We start from the raw sequence: 19,462 nt of genomic DNA on the forward strand, positions 1-19,462 counted from the left end.
CTGGAACTCCTGGCCCCAGGCAATCCTCCCACCTCAGCCTCCCAAACTGCTGGGATTATAGGCGTGAGCTACTGCACCCAGCCTAGACTGAGATTTTGAAAGGACAAGTTGTCAAGGAAGAGTTATTTCTAGAGACCTATGAGCCAGGAGAAAGGCTCACTGGGCAAGGAAGCAGAGTTACCTACACCTTTGAGGCCATTCAGGGCTTCTAACCCTGGCTGCGCATTAGAAAAATACTGATGTCTGGGCCTCATCCCACATGAATTAAATTATGACCTGGGAGCTGGGCTCAGGCAAAGGTACTTTGAAAAAGTGTCCCTGGTGATTCTAATTTGCAGCCAGGGTTAAAAACCACTGGGCTTTTGCATGCACAAATAGAAAGGTTTGGGTTACCTCAAAGTCATACAGGACTTCGAAAATTTAAAAATTATATATATATTTATATCTGATTATACTTAAACATAGACACTGTTAACATAGTTATTTCTATGTAATGTATTAACTATAGGTAATTACAAAATATTTTATAAATAATTTAATGATTGCTCTCTAAGGTTAAACAACATTTGCAATAAATAGCAAGATATTTAAGAGATGAAGATTTTTTTGTAAGGAAGACATTTCTATTATGTTTAGGAAATCTGAAAGATGTGTCAAAGTTTGAAAGTCGTTTAAACTGAGAAATGGATAGGGCAAGTAGTGTTGTTCTTAACTTGGAAAACTTTTTAGATATCAAATATCTTCTTCCATTAAAAAAGAAAGAAAAAGAAATGCTCAGACCAAAATTTAAAATTAAGGCATTTGGAAACTAATTCATATTTTCTTAGACTGCTTCCTTTAATAATATATATTTTTAAAAATTCCACTAAACATCTTTACAAATAAGTCCCTAAAATTGTAGTAATCGTTGAGGAGAAATTATTTTTCAACTAATTTTTGAGTTCTAGGGTAAAGGTGTCCTTGAAGATTTCACAAGTGTGTAAAGAGTTGTGGGAGGGTGGCAACTGAGGAGGAAGGGAAGTAGGGAAAAAGGGAGAGAGGAATGTCCAGGCATGAAAGAGTCCCTTTACTTCCTGCCTGCTTCCATGCTGGAGAAAGCTACACTAACTGTGCTAGATAATTCACTCTCCTGGGCAGAGTTGAGACAAAAGGTCTCATCTCTATTTTTTATATTCATGAGCCTGGAACCAGATCAGCAGAGGAGGGCCAAGGCACAGAGGTTCAGATTTGCCCTTTTGTGTTTGTGTGTCTCAGTTGTACACGGTAAAAGAAGCTAATTGCAAAAGACACTAAAAACATTAACTTGCTTTCCTTGCCTTTAGCATACCACTAACATCTGCAGACACTAAAAGGACGTTTGGAAGCATCATTTAAGAAATGAGATAAAGGTTACAATGATTATATCTTTCTCTGTGATGAGCTCGAAGAACATAAGGATAACCAATTTGAGAATAAACCCAGGTGAAAACAGATGTCACCAATTAATCTCAAGAATTTCCAGAAGCACTCAAGAATAAGGTAGTCAAAATATGAGGCACAGTAAGGAAGTCATTGATTTGTTGAAACTTAGACTATTCTCCAACATCCCTGAGACAAATGAGAAAAGAACAAACCTGCAAATGAGCCTAGCACTGAATAGTACTTAACCAAATAATCAGCAATGCCAACATTTTTCCTGCAGTGAAGAGTTCAGCTAGGAAAAGAGCTGTATTTCTGAAGTGCCAGCTTTCACCATGTCCTACGGCATTTTAAATCCAAGTTCAGTGACTGACATGCTAATTTAAAGCTTTAGAACACCAACTTGTTTTTAATTCTAGCCCAAAGCATTAGGCTGAGTGTTTCTCTCCTTGTTTGATGCCAAGAACAAGATGTAGGAACCAGTTAAACTGCACAGTCCACCCTTTGTCTCTGCAAACTTCAATCTGATCAAGAAAATACTTTTTAGCATCCTCCTCACTTTTCCCCACGGTGAGGGCATCCCGGATATATTCGATATCTTCTTTGCTTGTTAATTGGGGCATTCCCGTCATCAGCATCATGGAGAACAGGATGATCAGTAGGTTTGTGTGATGGCGAAGGGCTAAATAAGCCTTAACGCAGACATCCTGGATAAAGGAGAAAATGCTGTTACTGTTGGTGCAGTAACTAAGTAGGCTAAAGACCACTGGGCTATATTGGGACTTGCATAGCATTACCTCTCCGTGAGAAGAAACCAGCACAAACAAGGTAGGTCCCTGGCTCAGATGAAAAACTTCATGAGAACATAAACTGTTCTTTATACTCTCTTAACACTTTAGCGTAGTTGCATATATCTAGAGATTGCTCAAGGAACCCTAATTGGTACAGGTTAAGTTTCACCTTATTTCTTACTCTATCTTTTTAATTTAATTTCTTTCCCAAGAGATAGAGGGGTGAACATTTCTGTAATCTCTGAAGAGGAATGAGTTAGTTTTTGCTGGAATTAATAAACTTTACGTAAGTGTTAATAATGTTTGCCAAGAGCTAATGAAATCCAAAGAAATGATGGAAATATGGTGTCTGAGATTTAGTTTTCATCTTTATTTTACACTTTGTTCTATTCTAAGAAAACAGATGAATTAGCTTTTCACTGTTTGATGCTCAAAATTGTTTAATGAACTTTGCAATTTTAATACAAATTCTGAATACTGAGTGAGGGAGGGGACTTTTAAAAATGCTATGGCTTATGTCTTTCCAGAAAGCTTTGCAGCAGGTGATACAGGTGGGTTATGTTCACTTACTAAGCAACGTGTATGATTATGCCATTTAAATTGGCCCAGAGATGCAAGGTTCCCAGTTTTACAATACGGGAATAACTAAACCTTAACACCATAACTTGATAAAGATAGCATAGTAAAGAAAATTCATGTTAATGATTACAGATATAAATATTTCAATAAAATGTTGAACAAAATGTTAAAAAAAAACACACCATAGCCAAATAGGATTTATTCCCAAACTGCAAGATTAGTCCATCATGTTATTGTATTAATATTCATTTTTGATTTTTTAGAAAGTAACATGCACCTTAATTTCATCAAAATGTAACAAAGTGAAGAATTATCTGACATTATCAAAATAGTTCTAAATAATAAAATACTAGAAAAAATGAAGTATAAAATCAGAAAAGCGAAGGTAAAATTATTAGTATTAATAAATGACCTAATTGACTTCTTGGAACACTGAAGGGAAGAAAAACTCGAATATTACTGTAACTAGTTTTTAACTTTTTATAAAAAGAAATAAATAGAATGCTCTAAATAGGAGCCACAAGTTGGAAAGTATAATGAAAAAACAGATGCCATGATTAATGATACCTAGGTTAAACACACAAAACATGCAGAATACCTTTTTAAAAACTGTAAAACGTTAGTGAATCACATAAAAGAAAATTTGAATACATAGAGCAACATATGTTCCTCAATGATAAGTCTTATTATAATGATGTAAATTATTCTCAGATTAATCTAAAAACATAATGAAATTTCAATAAAAATTCTTACTGGACATTTAAACTCAGATATGGTTTAAGTTCATCTGGAATATAATAGTTAGAACCTGAGAGGACATTTTGAAACGTATAGTAATGAAAACCAATGCTTGCCAAACTGGATATTAAAACATTTTACAAAACTACAATATTAAAAATAGTGTGAAAAAAATCTATTCTTTTCCAAAAAAGACAAATTTTGTGGAACAAAATGGAAAGTTCAGAGACATGTCTAAATACATAATAAATATGATATACAATAAAGGTGACTTATCAAATTGGTAGGGAAAATACTTATTATGTGATAAATGGGGCCAGGACAACTGGCTCATCACTTGGGGGAAAAATTTAAATTTTTACTTCATGTGATATATTAATACTAAAATACATTCCAGATGAATTAAAGATTTAAAATAAACAGGGCAAATATTTAAATAATCATGGAGTGTGACAGGACTATGAAGATGATTTCCAAGGTGGAATCTATAAGGAAAGATGGAGAGATTGCAGAAACTTGAAACTTTTGGGACAAAAAGGTATAAACAATATTAAAAGAGGCCAATGGCAAAAGTAAACATATTTGCAATATGACAGATCACTCCTCCATGCCTAGCCCCCTAATTGTTCTTACAAATCAATAAGAAAGACATAGAGAGTTAGCTAGAAATACAGGCCAAGGACATAAACAAAAATTCACACTATAAGACATAAAAATGGATAATAAACCTACAAAAATATGCAATCTCATTAGTATTCAAATAAATGTAACTTAAAATGAGATGGAAACACTCACCTACAAACTGGAATTTTTTTTTAGTCTTTTAAGGAATCTAATAGCCAGTGTTCCCCTTTCATAGGCTGATGGTAGACGGGACAGGTATAACGTTACCAGCAGACAATTGGATAACATGCATCAAAAGCTTTAAAGTGCTTGTGTTATATAACGTAATTGTGGTGGTGGTGGTTACATGACTGATGCATTTGTCACAATTCATAGAAATGTACACCCAAAAAGGGTGAATTTTGCTGTATGTGAAATATGCCTCAATAAACTTGACTTTAAAAATATCTATATCCTTTTCCCCAACAATTTCCATGCTAGCAATTTACCTTTTAAAAAAATCGGAAAAATTTTCAGTGATTTATCTACAAGGATGTTCATTAGAACACTGGTTAAAATTGTAGAAACTTGAAAGCAACCTAAATGCTCTATAATAGGGGATTGATAAAAAAGGTTTATGGAAAGTACCTACAATTACATGTTCTGCAACTACTAGAATGATACTGTGGAAGAATATTTAACAAGCACATAAAAGTGTTTGTGTTAAGAAGCAGGTTTAAAAAACCACATCCCATTTTGGTAAATTAACACAGAATATTTATATAGAAAGAAGAATATAAGTTTACAGGTCAAAATGTTTAATAGTGAATTTTCTGTTGCGTTTAGATGATCTTGTCTGTGCCATTCGTATGTGGCAGAGTAACTGCAATAACTGAGGTCAGGCCTGCATCATTCCGTGTGTCAAGGCTGGACTGTGCATGCATGCATTGCCCTGGCCAAGTTACAAAGATCCATGGACTGTTCTGGCGTCTTCTAAGTGAGACAATACATGAAAAATGCCTGGCATGGAGGCAGGCACAAAGCAAGGGCTCAGTCAAATGTCAGTACTCTCCCTTCCCTACCATTCATTCACCCACCTCTCCTCTTTGCTCACCATGAAGCAGGCGACTTCAACAGCCTGGAAGGTGGGTTGGGCTGCTGCCTGCGCCCAGCCATCACTTGTGCCCTGGAAGCAGCCCCGGTGCATTAGTGCTCTTGCATTCTTAATAACTCCACTTATGTCCGGAAATTTTTTTTTTTTTTTTGCTCTTCCATAGGACTCACTGAGGTCTCTCTCATTTCTTGGTAATTACACAGCCTAAGTGCAGACGTCACCCCAGGCAAGAATCTTATTAATTTGCTAACTCACAGAATTTTCACAAGGGCATAGATGGGGATGCCTTTTGCTTTTGAATTAGACTACATTCTGATTTTTAATTATTTTCTATCCCTCTATACACCGGGAGCTCCAGGCAAAACCCCTGCTGTGTGAGCCCACTGCGTGGTCAAACTCTTCAATAAAATTTTCGAGGAGGGAAATTAACCCGAGGCCAAGTTATTATAACACCAATCCACCGGTGCTCAGTAAATATTTGCTAAGCATGCACGTGAGGAGTCATGGACCCCTGCAGCACCCAGAGAGAGGCGTGAAAGGAAAGGAACTGTCCTGCTTTTCTTGAAGGTCATCTGACCCACAGATAGGATTTCTCATGGCGTCAATTTATTCTGTTAGTTATGATTTTCACACAGGAGGGTTTCTTCTATGAGAAAGAAATTTCTTCCTCAAATTTAACTGCATGCCCCATGCTCGTCAGACACAATGTCCACATTCTGACTGGCTGCACAGACTTGGAGGCTTGGTGCAGATGTGATTATCCTTTGCTGAAAGGCAGGGTGGAGCAGTGGTCAACAGCTCAGATTCACACACAGCTGTGTGAATTCAAATCTCGGCTTCATTACCGACAAGCTGTATGGCATTAGAGAAGTCACTTAACCTTTCTGGACCTTAGTTTCCTTATCTGTAGAATGAGAATAAAAATAAGAATACCCATTTCATCTGGTTGTGGTGAGATTTAAGTGCTATGTAAGAGGATGGCTATTACTACTAATAAATACCATGAGGAGTTGCATTATGGAACACACACTGCTCAACGCTAAGGAGGTCACTTTCCATCTAGACCACCAGTCCACAGCGTCTCCTTAGGCAGCAAAGGCCTAGTGGGTGAGGCAGGCTGAGCCCTAGATAAGCCTCACTCCAGCCAGTGTCAAGGAGGACAGGGCTGTTTGGTGCCGGCCAGCGAGGGGGGTGGGGTGGAAGCACAGGGCACACCGGCCATATCTGCAGGTGGTTCTCTTGCCTTGGGGGCCACAGCTGAGCACTTGCTCCACCCACGCAAGCCCCAGAAGTTTCATTTCTGCCTTCTGCACTCAGCCAGAGGGTCTGTGAGAGAGTCCTGACCATGCTGCTGCCCAGAGGCCTGTGGTTTGAGGGACTAAGAGGATGTGGCTTGGGGAGCTCAGGGGAAAACGCAGAACACAGAAGTTACTGGCTGTCACAACAGAATTTTTTCTTCTGCCAGGGCAGCCTGTCATTGACCCCAAACATCCTTATTCTCTCCTTCTCAGCGGCCTGTTGATGGCTTTGCAGTATTGAGTGGAGAAGAAGAGTAAGGGAAGAATCTGATTTGGGGGACTGGGTTTAATGTACTTGTTAATGAGTGTGACTGTGGGGAACATTACATTATTATTAATGTCATTAGCTAGAATGCTCTCCATTAGTAGCTACTAAATAGATTGAACCTACGTGGTACATCTGTTCTTAATTTCATTGTTGATTCAAATGCCTTAATTATAGCATCTAGCACTAAAAGAAAGAATTGTTTTTACAAAGTTACCACCCCCATAAGTCTTGGGAACAAAGGAATTCATTACCATTTCAGGCCCCAAACTTTGCCTTGATTGGCTAACTGGCCCAACTATCAGTTCACTAAATTGAAAACAAGCTGCTTTTATGCACAATCTACTAAGTTTTTAACCACTGATGAGCTGTGGCTGCTTTAAACTGTCTAAGGTCATATGCAATACTGTTTCTTAAATCAAAATCCTCTATTCTCATCTAGAAATGAAGTAGAACCTCCCCTGACTTTTCCTAAATACTGATGTTGCCTCTGTCTGCTAGTGGAAGGAGACAGTGGAGAAAAAATATTTCAGTCCAAGGCAAAGGATATTATTTCGATTTTTTAAAAAATCAATGCATTGGCTAGTCAATGTCTTTAGAAGTTATTTGGCAAAATGGAGAAAGCCACTGATTAATACACCTAATAATGCAGGAAGAAGCACTTTCTGGTAAATCTGAAAGAAGAGTGTGTCTGGTACTTGGCTATGTTTTGTTTTGTTTTTTTTCCTTTCTTTTTTTTTTTAGTGAACTCAAGTCACAGAAGGCTATGCTTTTTTTGAGTTTGAATTAGGATTCTTATCTTTAAGGACTTGGAAATGGTTCTCAGACTAGCTCTGTTTACCAGGGGAAAAACTGTGCTGCCATCTTCTCAAATATTTAGCTAGAAGCTCATTAGAAACCTAAAGGCTACAATTAAACAGTTCTACTTTAGTCAATATTTTGAACAGCTTGTATGCAGGGGTGTGTATGTGTGTGTATTTATCTTCCAGCCTTGTTTCAAAAAGGATTTAAGGTGAACTATTTGAATACACAAAAGTCAAAATAACATTAGTTAGAAGTGGAGGGAAAAGGATAGGAAATAACAAAGGAAATGATCCACAACAGGTTGGGGAAAAAAACTAATTTAAAACTATTCATCACAAATTCTATGTGTCATGTGCCAAATATGATGGCATGGACTGAATGTATCATGGTGGTCCCATAAGAATATAATACTATATTTTTACTGTATCCCTTCTCTGTTTAGGCATGTTTAGATACACAAATACTTACCATTGTGTTCTGATTGCCTACAGTATTCAGTACAGCAACATGCGGTACAGGTTTGTAGTCTGAGAGCAACAGACTATACCATATAGCTTAGGTGTATAGTAGGGTATAGCATCTAGGTTTCTGTAAGTATGTTTATCATGTTCACACAATGATGAAATTGCCTAATGACACATTTCTCAGAAAATATCCCCATCTTTAAGTGATGCATGACTGTACTTGCTATGGGTAGTCTTCAAATATACCACTAGCCAAAAGGAAACTCTAATCCGTTACTCCATCCAATGTTCAGAAAATTTTAAAAACTTATTTGTTTAGGGCCGGGCGCGGTGGCTCACGCCTGTAATCCTAGCCCTCTGGGAGGCTGAGGCGGGTGGATCGCTCGAGGTCAGGAGTTCGAGACCAGCCTGAGCGAGACCCCGTCTCTACTAAAAATAGAAATAAAGATTGTCTGGACAACTAAAGGTATATATGGAGAAAATTAGCCGGGCATGGTGGCGCATGCCTGTAGTCCCAGCTACTTGGGAGGCTGAGGCAGTGGGATCACTTGGGCCCAGGAGTTTGAGGTTGCTGTGAGCTAGGCTGACGCCACGGCACTCACTCTAGCCCGGGCAACAAAGTGAGACTCTGTTTCAAAAAAAAAAAACAAAAAACAAAAAAACTTATTTGTTTAGGAGAAGCATAGCTTTTCTAGAAACTACAGCCAATAGAAATTTCATAAGAGGATCTTTTTAGAGAGTACACTTTGTAATATAGTGAGCAATGTCCTTGATAATATTCTTATGCTAGACCAAACAATTCTCTAAAAGAAACTAAACATTAAGAGAATGATGCCAGTTGAAAGGCTATTCTTGAAAAGTAACAGGGGCCTGATATGTCAGGTACTGAGTGATACTGCATGCTGGAGGACTCACAAATAAATCCAATCTATGGCCATCTCTCTAGTCTCTGATTCATCTCTTTTCATATCTTTTCCAGAATAGTGATTAAATTCAACACACTTAACTAAATCCTAACAATTTGACAACCCCACACAAGTCTGCATCTGGGGGAGACAGCATACCAACATATTCCAACTCTTACAATGGGCTGATGCTCGACCCTTCTCTGAGGGCATCTTCCAGTGGATAACATGGAGAGAGAGGGAAGTACTGAAAGTCTTCACACTGGAATAGAGGAGGCTGAGCCCGACCTAGTTAGTGGGCCAGGGTGTAAATCCCAAAGGGGAATCTTTTCTCAGCTCAGTACATTATGGGTAACATGACAGATGAACTTGTCATCTCCCACTTGACCTATAATAGGCCTTAATTACAGTAATTTGTGATTAATCAAATGAGCTCCAAATGACTGCTTTGCTTCGCTCTGCTCTCTACCCCCCTATCCAGCCCATGTACTGTTTCAAGTTGGACCCAAATTTCCTTTCTTGATTCAAATTCTACAGCACATGCCCACAAACACCTATATTCCATCCATACCGGGCAACTGTACTTCTTGTTCCTAAATTCTGATTGTACATACTTTTCTAACTACATGCCCTTGGTCATGCTGTTCTTTTTCCCTGGATGTTCCCTTCCCTCCCTGCATCTGCCTGGCAAAATGAAATTGAATTCAGCCCTTAAGACCTGGTAAAAACACTTCCTTCTCTGAACAGCCCTTTTCTATCCTCCAGGGCAGGATTACTGTTGACACTCTTAGCACAAAGTATTCCTTAGCACAAAGTGTGTATCACTCTTGCTGCACTCTGGGGCTGTATTTTTGCTCTGAATCCTCTGAATTGCCTGTGACCAGCACAGGGTCTGGCTCACCGTAGATAATCTGCATATGTATGATGTAATCTGCATGTGTATGATGTATGAATGCTTAACGTATAGGAGCCAGGTTCAGTCTCAGGCAAGATTCACTGCCACAAAAGCAGGATGAATTAGGGAACAATTGTTTTTGAAAGGGATTAAACTGGAAAGATATCTTGCCTTGCCAAGGGAAGTATTTGACCCTGCTCTGTGCCTGGCACAGCGCCTGAAATGTAGTAGGTATTTAGTGAGTGTGTGTTGAATTAGTGTCCTATTTTGTATATGGTGAGCTGGGGCTGGTGACTACAGCGGGATGGAGTTGGAGGCTGAGGAAGTCAGCCTGGCAGGTTACAGGTATAAGGAACACGAGGGCTACGACACAAAGGAAGGGGAGCTAGAGAATAGTAACAGGGAATAATGCTGAGGTGGCCACAGTCCTCAGAAGACTGTTGCATGCCTGGGTTTTTGTGGTCCCTGTGGCTGGGCTTCCCAAGAACACTTGAGTCTCCAGCAAGGCAGGAGCAGGGCTCCACGTCCTAGAGGTGGGTTGACAAGCAGGGCCTCTGGTGGAGCAGCGGGCGCAGAAGCAGTCAAAATGACCTGAGACCCAAGAGTGGAGCTAGACTACAGCAGGGATGCACTTTGGTTGAATAAAGGTTCTTAAAAACTTCCTCAGTCGGGACTCTGCATAGAGGCTGAGCAGAGGGCTGAGCCTACAGCTGGCGGCCTGGGCACACCCTGGCGTGGGGATAAGCCTGCGGGCTGGAAACAGGACAGGGCCTGAGCAAACTGGCAAGAAAGCATCCACAGTCATCCTAGATCCACATAACACAATGAATGGGCTCCAGACTTTTCTCCTAGAAGCGCTTCTTAAGAGTGACACCTAGGGGCAAGTGCCTTTCAAGGAAGCTCCTCAAAGGACCTGCTTTGCATAGATGTGTTTGTGACCGTGTTAGCTGGCTCCCCTAATGACGTCAGATTTATCTGACACATGTTTGCTTAGTGCCAACGGTATGTAAAGAACACCTTCAAAATGTTTATTTATAAAAGCACAAGTTGTTCATGCTCTTTGAAAACTGTCTTGTATTGAACCTATAACTATGTATATACTCCATGTCCTATTCTTTTGGCATAGGTTACTCCTCTGATTGGGAAAAAAAAATGTGCTATTTATGCTAGTAAGAAAATCTCCACAAAAAAATGTGAACAGGCACCATATGACACTCACATATTTGTATTATTTAATAAAACACTAGATTTCACAATTAGGTTTAGTTCCTCATCTGATGCATGGATGTTTAACCTGCCTCTGGAAGCCTTATTACCTTCCATGTGACGGTGGTTTGTTAATCTGTGCCTGAGTTACTAGATCACAAACTCACAGAATACACTGTATGACAGGGAAGAAAGACAGCCTAGAGGTTACCCAGTCTGTGCAGGAGGTGCCCCTCCACGCTTCATGGCTCTGTGGCACAGAGCTTGCAGGTGGAAAGGGAGAGACAAACAGCAAACCAGTGCAAGCAATTGTCTGTTGTGATAGAGGCAATGAAGGAGGCAGGGAGGGGGCTGTGGCAAAGAATGACAGGAGGGGACTTAGTTTAGAAGACTGCTCTGAGGAATGACATTTAAGCTGAGACAGGAAGGGCCGGGAAGGGCACTGGGGGTAGAAGGCCTGGGAGGTGGGCAGCTGGGGTGGGGAAGATGTGGAGGAAGGCCATGGCGTACGGGGGCAGCCCGTAGGGTGAGGCTGGAGCAGGCGGGGCCTCCTGGCACAGGCCCTTGCAGGCCAAGCTTAGACATTTAGATTTTATCCAAAGTGACAAACTACCACCACATGGACATTAATGAGCCTCACCCGGTTTGAAGTAAGGGACTAATGTTACATCTAATTTCTTAACTTCAGTTTTTAAGCAAATTCTGATTAATTTACAATCTTCTAAAAGACCAAATACTTAATGGTATGAAGGAAAAGCATTAAAATGTTGACAGTGTTATCTCTGGAAAGCAAGATAACGGTTTTTTGATATCATCTGATATGCTTTAATATTTTGCTGGCTCTTGCTTTTAATAAACAGCATTTACTACTTTTAAAATTACAAAAACAACACATTCTCACACAAAAATAAATGGGAAGCCAAATTTCATTTGCTAATAGCATAAATATATTTTTGTGTCATATATGTTCTATAACTGTTCACTGAAATTTAAAATAAAGTGTTCTAAAATAAATTACCAGTGGGTAAAAATGCTGTTTTTCTTTTTTATCTCTCCAGTAAGGGAGAGATTTTTCTAAGGAGAATTATTTATTTTATTGTTATTTTTTTAAATGATACAGACTAATTGTACATATTTATGGGGTACATAGTGATGTTTTGATACATATACTCTATAGTGATCAGATCAGGGCAATTAGCATAGCCATCATCTCAAACCTTTATCATTTCATTGTATTGGGCACATTCAATATCGAAGGATAATTTATTTATCAAAATCGTCATCATTGCAATATATCTGCTTAGCACCCTCTGTGTAGGATGCTGCTCTAAAGGCTAACAGATATTCCAGGGTTCAAATGGTGGGCCTCTGTCTAATTACAGCTTGCTGCTGAACTCTCCCTCTATTCTGGAAGTAATTTATGAATATGGTCCTAGCTATACTAGCTACCTTGGAAAGGAGAGAGGTGGGATGGAGGAGAGCTTCTTCTTTCAGTTCCCCTTCCTTCCTTTCTCAGGCCACGAGCCCGGTATGTTTTTAATTCTTTGTGGAGAAGGCTCACCTCACCCTTAACAAAAAGTGGGTCAACTTTTCTCTACCCTTCCTAACAGGTTATTCAAATATGCAGCGTGTATTAATTAAACTTATCAATTCAAAATTAGCGATTCATTGGAAATGAGGGCAATTTTAATCCAGAATGCAAATGTATACAATGCTTCCCAGCTTTCCTAAAAATGGCAGCTTTATTATACAAGGTTCTGAGACGCTATTTAGAGAGTTTAGAGATGTGGTCCCTGATCCTGAAGAACTTCAAAAAGGAAACATAGAACTAAAAAACAGAAAATCTTTCAGGAAGGCTTAGCAGTTTTTTTAAAAAAAAACTGTCAAACAGTCAGAATCAAAAGATGAAGAAACTTACTGTCCATCTTTGTCAAGCTGGAAACTTTGGAAATGCTGCATATACATCATGTATACTGTGGTGTGCAGGCTTTTTCCTGTTCTGCGTGAGCAGGGTGGAGAAAAATGAGGAGAGCGTGTGCACAGAGGGCGCAGGGAAGGAGAGAAAGAACAGGTGGAGTTGGGACGGTAACCAGAACTTGCTGCTTTGTCATATTTTACACATTGCCTGAGATCTCATTTCAAAAATGGTTTCTAACTTAAGAGTTTTCAGAGTTTGAAGACCCACGGTCATGGATTTAACAATGGCAGCTGCCATTTATTGAAGTCTCTGTTGTGGTCTGGGGCTGGGTTATGCATTCTGCATATTTCATTTAAATGATCCCTAGGAGAACCACAGGAGGTAGGTCTTACTATTCCCACTTTATAGATGAAGAATCTGAGGTTCTGAAAGGATGAGTCATTTTCATCATGTATGTAGCCATTAAGTAGCAGGGCCAGGATTCGAACTCAGCTTTGTGTGTTACAAAGCCATCCTTCCAACTACCATGCTATGCTGTATCTGTGCTTAGGGCTTCATGTGCATACATTCACGGGCACTTAAAATATATGCCAATACTCCAAAACACAGACATACACAAGTACAGCACGTTTACAAAAGTGTGTTTTTAGTCATGCACACTGTCTAGATGTCACGTTAGTGAAAGAGGTTTTAATGGCTTCAGAAACAAGCTTTGGTCACAAAGGATGGAGAAATGCTCCCAGACTGGGAGGACAGACTGTGCAAAAGCTCACTGCAAAGATCTGTTGCTCTGGGTGGAAGCTGCCTGTAGAGGGAGGCAACCTCTCTCCGGCCTCCCAACACCGCAGATCTTTCCATGAAAGAATATTTTGAAACTTAACAACAACAATATAGAAAGCTAAAGGGGTGACATCGGCACTATGGGAATATCATCAGCAACAGGACAGATGGGCAGTTGTTCCAGGAAAATCACTGGCAAAAAGGAAGAGAATATTTATACAGAAAGGAGAGCCTGTCAGTGAAGCCAAACTCTTTGCGTTTGTCTGATTCTTTGTTGTAGTTGATGGCTGCTGTGTTTGTCCGAAGCTAGTCCCACTTCCAGGAAAGGAGAACTGAGTGTTTCCCCCACTTTAAATGGTGAAATTCTTCCAGGGTTTTTTTTTTTTTTTGAGAATCATTTTTCTCTTCCAGGAAGTTGTCAAAATATGTGATTTTTAACTTTAAAGAAAAACAGGACTGAAATGTGTCAAGTCCCTGGAAACAGTCTGAAACCCAATTGAGTTTATGCAGAAAACATACACTAAAAATCCCAAGATCATCTGGACACAGAGATCTCCGTTTCCGTGACACCACTGGAGCAGTGGGAGGGTCAGTCTTGTAATCATCAACTTGAGAAACAGCCAGGAGAACAAACAAAACAGACAGGTTCCAAAACAATGCGTCCTAGTTCCTGTTCCACTGAACTTTGAGGCCCGTGTCATCTAAGGGTACACTGGACTCAAGGAGAGACTCAGGAAAAAGACTTGTTCCTGAGATGTGGAGTGCAGAGCCTACATAGGATGTACTAAGGGCGGTGGCTATTTAAAGGGCACCCAAGGCAAATGTACATATAAAATAATTACTCTTTGTCTCTGTTTTGTGTTTGTATTGCTATAAAACAGGTATATTACAGTAGCAGTTACAACTCCTCTGAATTGTGTTTATTAATAATTATTAACTTTGCAAGTGTAAAATTTTCTTGTTGGGTATTTGAAATATTTGATAGGCAAAACTGGATATAGTCCAGAAAGGAATGGAAAAGCAAGTAGAAACTGAACACTCCCAGGGAGATGGGTAGACTCATGTCAGAGCTTGTTTACAGGATTAAGCAGGAGAAACCAGAGCTCTTGGTAGAATCCGTGGTCAAATGGACAAGATTTGAAATGAGGGAGGGGATTATGCTTTACAAAAATGAGACAAGCATAGGTGATGTGACATGAATTCCCTGTGTTTATGTGATAAATGCACACTTGTAGCAAATATCAAGAGAAGCTCACAGTTGTTTGAGAGTCCTGAAAAATATGTGTAAAATGTGAGTCTTCTAGCTGAAGTCTTGAATAGATAAACATCCAGTGGCTACAGTGCTCACCAGGTGCCCTTCCTTAAAGCCCTCTCTTTAGTGGCACTGCCATCCTGGTGTTCCCTATTTGCCAGTCCCACTGCTTATGGAATACTTTTACTTGCTGTTTGGTATTAGGTGGGAGGATTACTGAGAAGCATCATTTTGCACCTGGGGAAGGAATCGTGTTGTCCATGCCAGAAGGGGTGAGATGGAGGCTAGACAGGCCTCCAAGGGAGCCGGAGGTGAGGGCTGCTGTGTGCTGCAGGTACCATCTGCGGGGGTGGTGTTCTGAGCAGGCGATGGAGAGGGAGGTGGCTTACCTGAAATTTCTGAAAGTGTGGGCTTGTCTTCTTTCCAGAGGTTCCCATCACAAACAGGAAGTCTGGGGTTAGCACGAATGGCACTCTCTCTTTATTAAAGCCCAAGAAACTTTTGTAATTCCCAAGAATGTGTCCAAAGTCAATATGGAATAGGTTTCCTTAAGAGAAGAAAATGTCTGATATCATTAAACTGGCATAAACACATGTAATAAATTTTCTTTGTTTCTTGAAATATTTTTGAAGTTGCCTAAAAATGAGCTACCTTGGGTGAGAAAGCATGTTTTTTACAATGTTTTGTCAGCTTGTGATATTTTTCGTCTCAGCAGGTATATGAAGAGTAGTAGCCACAAAGCATTCTTTGAACCAAGTATGTTTTTGATATCCGTCTGGCGTTCTTTACATGACAGCCAAATGCCATAAAAAAGTTGCATCTCAAAATTATTCTTAGAAACATAAATCAAAACTCTCTGGCCAGTATGTCATCATTATGCCTACGACTCTCTTATGCTCTTTAAGTAACTCAGGACAGACTGATGTTTCATTCTGCTTGGGTAGGGGAGGGGCATTCACCTTTTTCTTCTGAGTAGCACAATGGAAATAAATCATGAGTCTCCTCTGGGTCAATTTCTACCAGAACCAGCATCACCACCACAGTTGCCATCATCTCCTCTCATTTGTTTAGCCCTGTATCATTTCTATAGTCCATACGTCCATTCTCTCTTTTGGTTCTCCCAGGGAGTGAGCAGTTGGCCCCCCTCTGGTGCTTTGTCCAGAATTTACTCATATAATGGTCCACATTCATAGAGAAAAATCTCATGGTGTGGTGGCCATTACTAACCACTGTCAGAGAGAACAGCAAACTGCTGAAGCTGGTAGGTTAGGGAAGCAAAACAGTTCAGATTCAAGGATATCTATGAGTTCTTTCTGCTGCTTCTCTGCTACATCTGACACTGGTGGTCACTCCCAGCTTCGCCAGCTTCTGGGATATGGCCCTCTCCTCGTTTCCCAGCTGTCTCGCTAACTATGCCTTCTTCACTCTCATTTCCTGCCTCTTCTTTTCTCGCACACACCTCGGTCCTCAAGGCGGGTGGTCTCTCTAGGGTGATGGCAGCATCAGGGTCCCTACAGAATAATGATTTCTAAATATGTGCTCCAGCCTTAAACTGCATTTCGAAATTACTCTGTTCTGGAAAGAGGGGAATGGGGAATTAGTGCTTAATGGGTACAGAGTTTCAGTTGAGGAAGATGAAAAAATTGTGGATGGTGGTGAGAGTTGTACAACAATGTGAATGTACTCAATGCCACTGGACTGTACACTTAAAAATGGTAAATTTTATGTTATGTATATTTTACCACAATAAGAAAATCATTCTGCAGTAAGTAAACTCACCTGTCTCTGTGATCATAATATTGTCATTGTGTCTGTCGCCAATTCCCAGAACAAAGGTTGCCACACAGTAGCCTGCACAGGAATAAACAAATCTCTCCACTGCTGCCTGAAACTAATTAAAATGCATCTGAATATTACTTGTCTTCTAACTACAAAAAGCAGCATGAATCTATAAATGACTTGCAAAAAGACATTGTTCTGGAAAACATTTTCAGAGAGCAAGTTAGTTGTGTCTGATTTCATTAGCGTTATGTATCTATTAAGTGCCAACTTTCTCACCGCTCTGCTTATGTTTTAGGTGAAGACTCAGTGGATCACAATAGCATGCAGGGAAAACAAGAGTCAAAGGGCAACAGTAATTTAATGAAAGGGTTCGCTTCCTCCCCACGCACCACTTGCCAACAACTATACAGAACCCATAGTACTTTCTCCTTCGTTTGTGAACATATGTTTTGTTTGTGACCGCTTAGAGTATGCATGGGTTCACAAATCCACATGTATAACAGATTAATAAGTGCTACTAATTATATTTCCTCCCCAAAAGGCTGCTCACCATGCAAATGAGAAGTGCTAATCCTGTGCAGCAGAACTTGAAACGACAGCCAAACAGCCTAACCACACAGCTTGTGAAGGATTCAGCATGTGCACTGCAGAGGAATGGTGGAACTGACATTTTCAGCACCCATGATTTACCATTTAGATTAGAGTGCAGTAGTAAATTATAAATTACGTTATCAGGTATTTTGTATTTCCCAGGTAGGAAAGAATTTATACGTAGTAGCTTAATCTTTCGGCTGAACAACAAAAATAGATAGCCATAAAAATTGCCGACATTATTTTACAGAACCAAATTTTAAGCAAAGCCTGCCTGATAATCAAAAGAGAAGCAAATGCTCCAGGAGTCCTGAACTGAGTGCCTCTGTTTTACACAGATCTGCTATGTCACCACCACGGGAAAGCTCTTAAAACCCCTTCACTTTGTGATTAAAGGACTTTACCAATATGTCAGGAGGCAAGACGTTGGTAGGTCCTTTGAAAACCTGCAACCATTATTGCTACCTGAATGACAACATGACAACTCGTAAAGGAGCCTTTAAAGTAGAGAAAAGCATGAGCTCACCTTTTCTTCAATAGGGGATTTTTCTTTAAGCCAGTGATTCAGGACTTCGTCTTTAAACGCGCCTGTGTTGCCCACCGTGCTTTGCTGAATTTTGGCAATTGTCGTGGCGTCTTTCACAATCTCGATCATTCCTACGTGAGGATGCACAGTTTGATGGAGATTGGGGCCTAGCGCCAGACCCGGAGGAGGAATGGCTATGTCTTTGTTGAATGGAAGGCAGAGGTTTTGTTTTTAATTTTTAATTTTTAAAAACCAGCCCGCTATTTTTCAGGTCCAGGCTGTTGGTTTTCTTAGGAGGAAGAGAAAGAAAAGGAGGAAAATAGGCAAGTTGTGTGGGATATGTTTTCAACACCCCTGAGTGACAAGAGGAAAGGCCTGGTTTTGAGCAGTAATAAATGAAAGCATTTATGCGCTGAGCATATCCTTCTTCACAGGGCAATTTGTGTCTTTTCCTTTTTTAAATTACACGGTCAGATGTAAATGATTTTGTTGTTCTCAAATCTCTCAAATCAGAAACTTGAATAAACATATGTTTGAAACTAATGTTGAATGTCTATAAAAGTACCTAAGAGTGGAGTGTGTAATAGCTTTGATCATGTGAATTCTGGAATATTAAAATAAGTGACAGATCTTTCCATCTATTTTTAAATGTTATTTGTGAGAGAAAAGTTTAATGTGTAATGAAATGAGTTAAAGTTTAGAGGTGGAGAAGGAAAGAGGAGGGAACGAAACCAAAAATCATTTCCATGTATGGTCACAAGGATTTGAATCATGTGTTCGTGTATTTTCAACATATCCATATTAAATTGAGAGTCACACTCACCAGCATGGAAATGTTTTCTTCCTTTTTATATAGATTATAATTGTGATGTTTTAGTTACTAAGTGCCTACACTGAAGGAATTGTAATCTTTTAAAAGTAGCTGAGTGGCATAGTCATCTTTTGAGGTAACCACATACCTATTTTGTCACCAGTTGAAATGCAGCCATATGGCAGGAGGCACAGATCCAAAGATTCCGTCTCCCAAATGGACTCCATGATTCGTAGAATCTGGGCATCAAAACACAGAAATGTTTCTATTATGAGTATATATATTTATTTAATATATTTGTCTTCTCCCTTAAAAAATGGTAATCTTATCTGCTAACACAAAATATAGAAGTAGATGTAAAATATGTAAGTGACAACTGTACTTTTGCTGATCAACCTGGCACTCTAAAATTTCCCTTCTTTGCAAGCCTGTTCATTTCAGTCCCTGAAATGTACCTTGGGGAAGAGGATAAGTGAATTGCTCTTGGGGTAGGGTTTAGCCATTGTTCATCATCTCTCTGTTTAAAATGTTCAACTTTAGTTATGTATATGTTACCACAATAATACTAACATTCTTATACATATTTACCATTCTAAGTCTACAACCAGAGCAGCAATAACAGAAATGGTAGTAATGATAGTTAACATTTACTGAGTGCTATTTTATGTGTGATCCTTGGATTACCCCATAATGTGGGTAGGATTATTATTCCCATTCTGCAGGTGAAGGAACAAAGGCTTAA

General features: G+C 39.6%; 1 protein-coding gene across 5 annotated transcripts in view; it reads right to left on the reverse strand.

The window, feature by feature from the left end:
- Nucleotides 1–1,389: 1,389 nt before the first annotated feature.
- Nucleotides 1,390–19,462, reverse strand: part of PIK3CG (phosphatidylinositol-4,5-bisphosphate 3-kinase catalytic subunit gamma) — a 32,365-nt gene continuing 14,292 nt past the window's right edge. For 3 of the 5 annotated variants that reach the window (XM_045565457.1, XM_045565456.1, XM_045565458.1), the window contains exons 7-11: nucleotides 18,869–18,959; nucleotides 17,910–18,040; nucleotides 16,790–16,901; nucleotides 15,400–15,557; nucleotides 1,390–2,105 (exon numbers count right to left, since the gene is read on the reverse strand). In XM_045565457.1, coding sequence (XP_045421413.1) covers nucleotides 1,827–2,105; nucleotides 15,400–15,557; nucleotides 16,790–16,901; nucleotides 17,910–18,040; nucleotides 18,869–18,959 — 771 coding nt within the window. In that variant the 3' untranslated portion in view covers nucleotides 1,390–1,826. Of the gene's footprint in view, nucleotides 2,106–4,868; nucleotides 6,128–15,399; nucleotides 15,558–16,789; nucleotides 16,902–17,909; nucleotides 18,041–18,868; nucleotides 18,960–19,462 lie in introns of those variants that run through there. The other 2 variants (XM_045565459.1, XM_045565460.1) reach the window with 2 other exon arrangements.

This window comes from Lemur catta, chromosome 11, assembly GCF_020740605.2.
Source record: "Lemur catta isolate mLemCat1 chromosome 11, mLemCat1.pri, whole genome shotgun sequence".
NCBI classification, from domain to species: Eukaryota; Metazoa; Chordata; class Mammalia; order Primates; family Lemuridae; genus Lemur; species Lemur catta.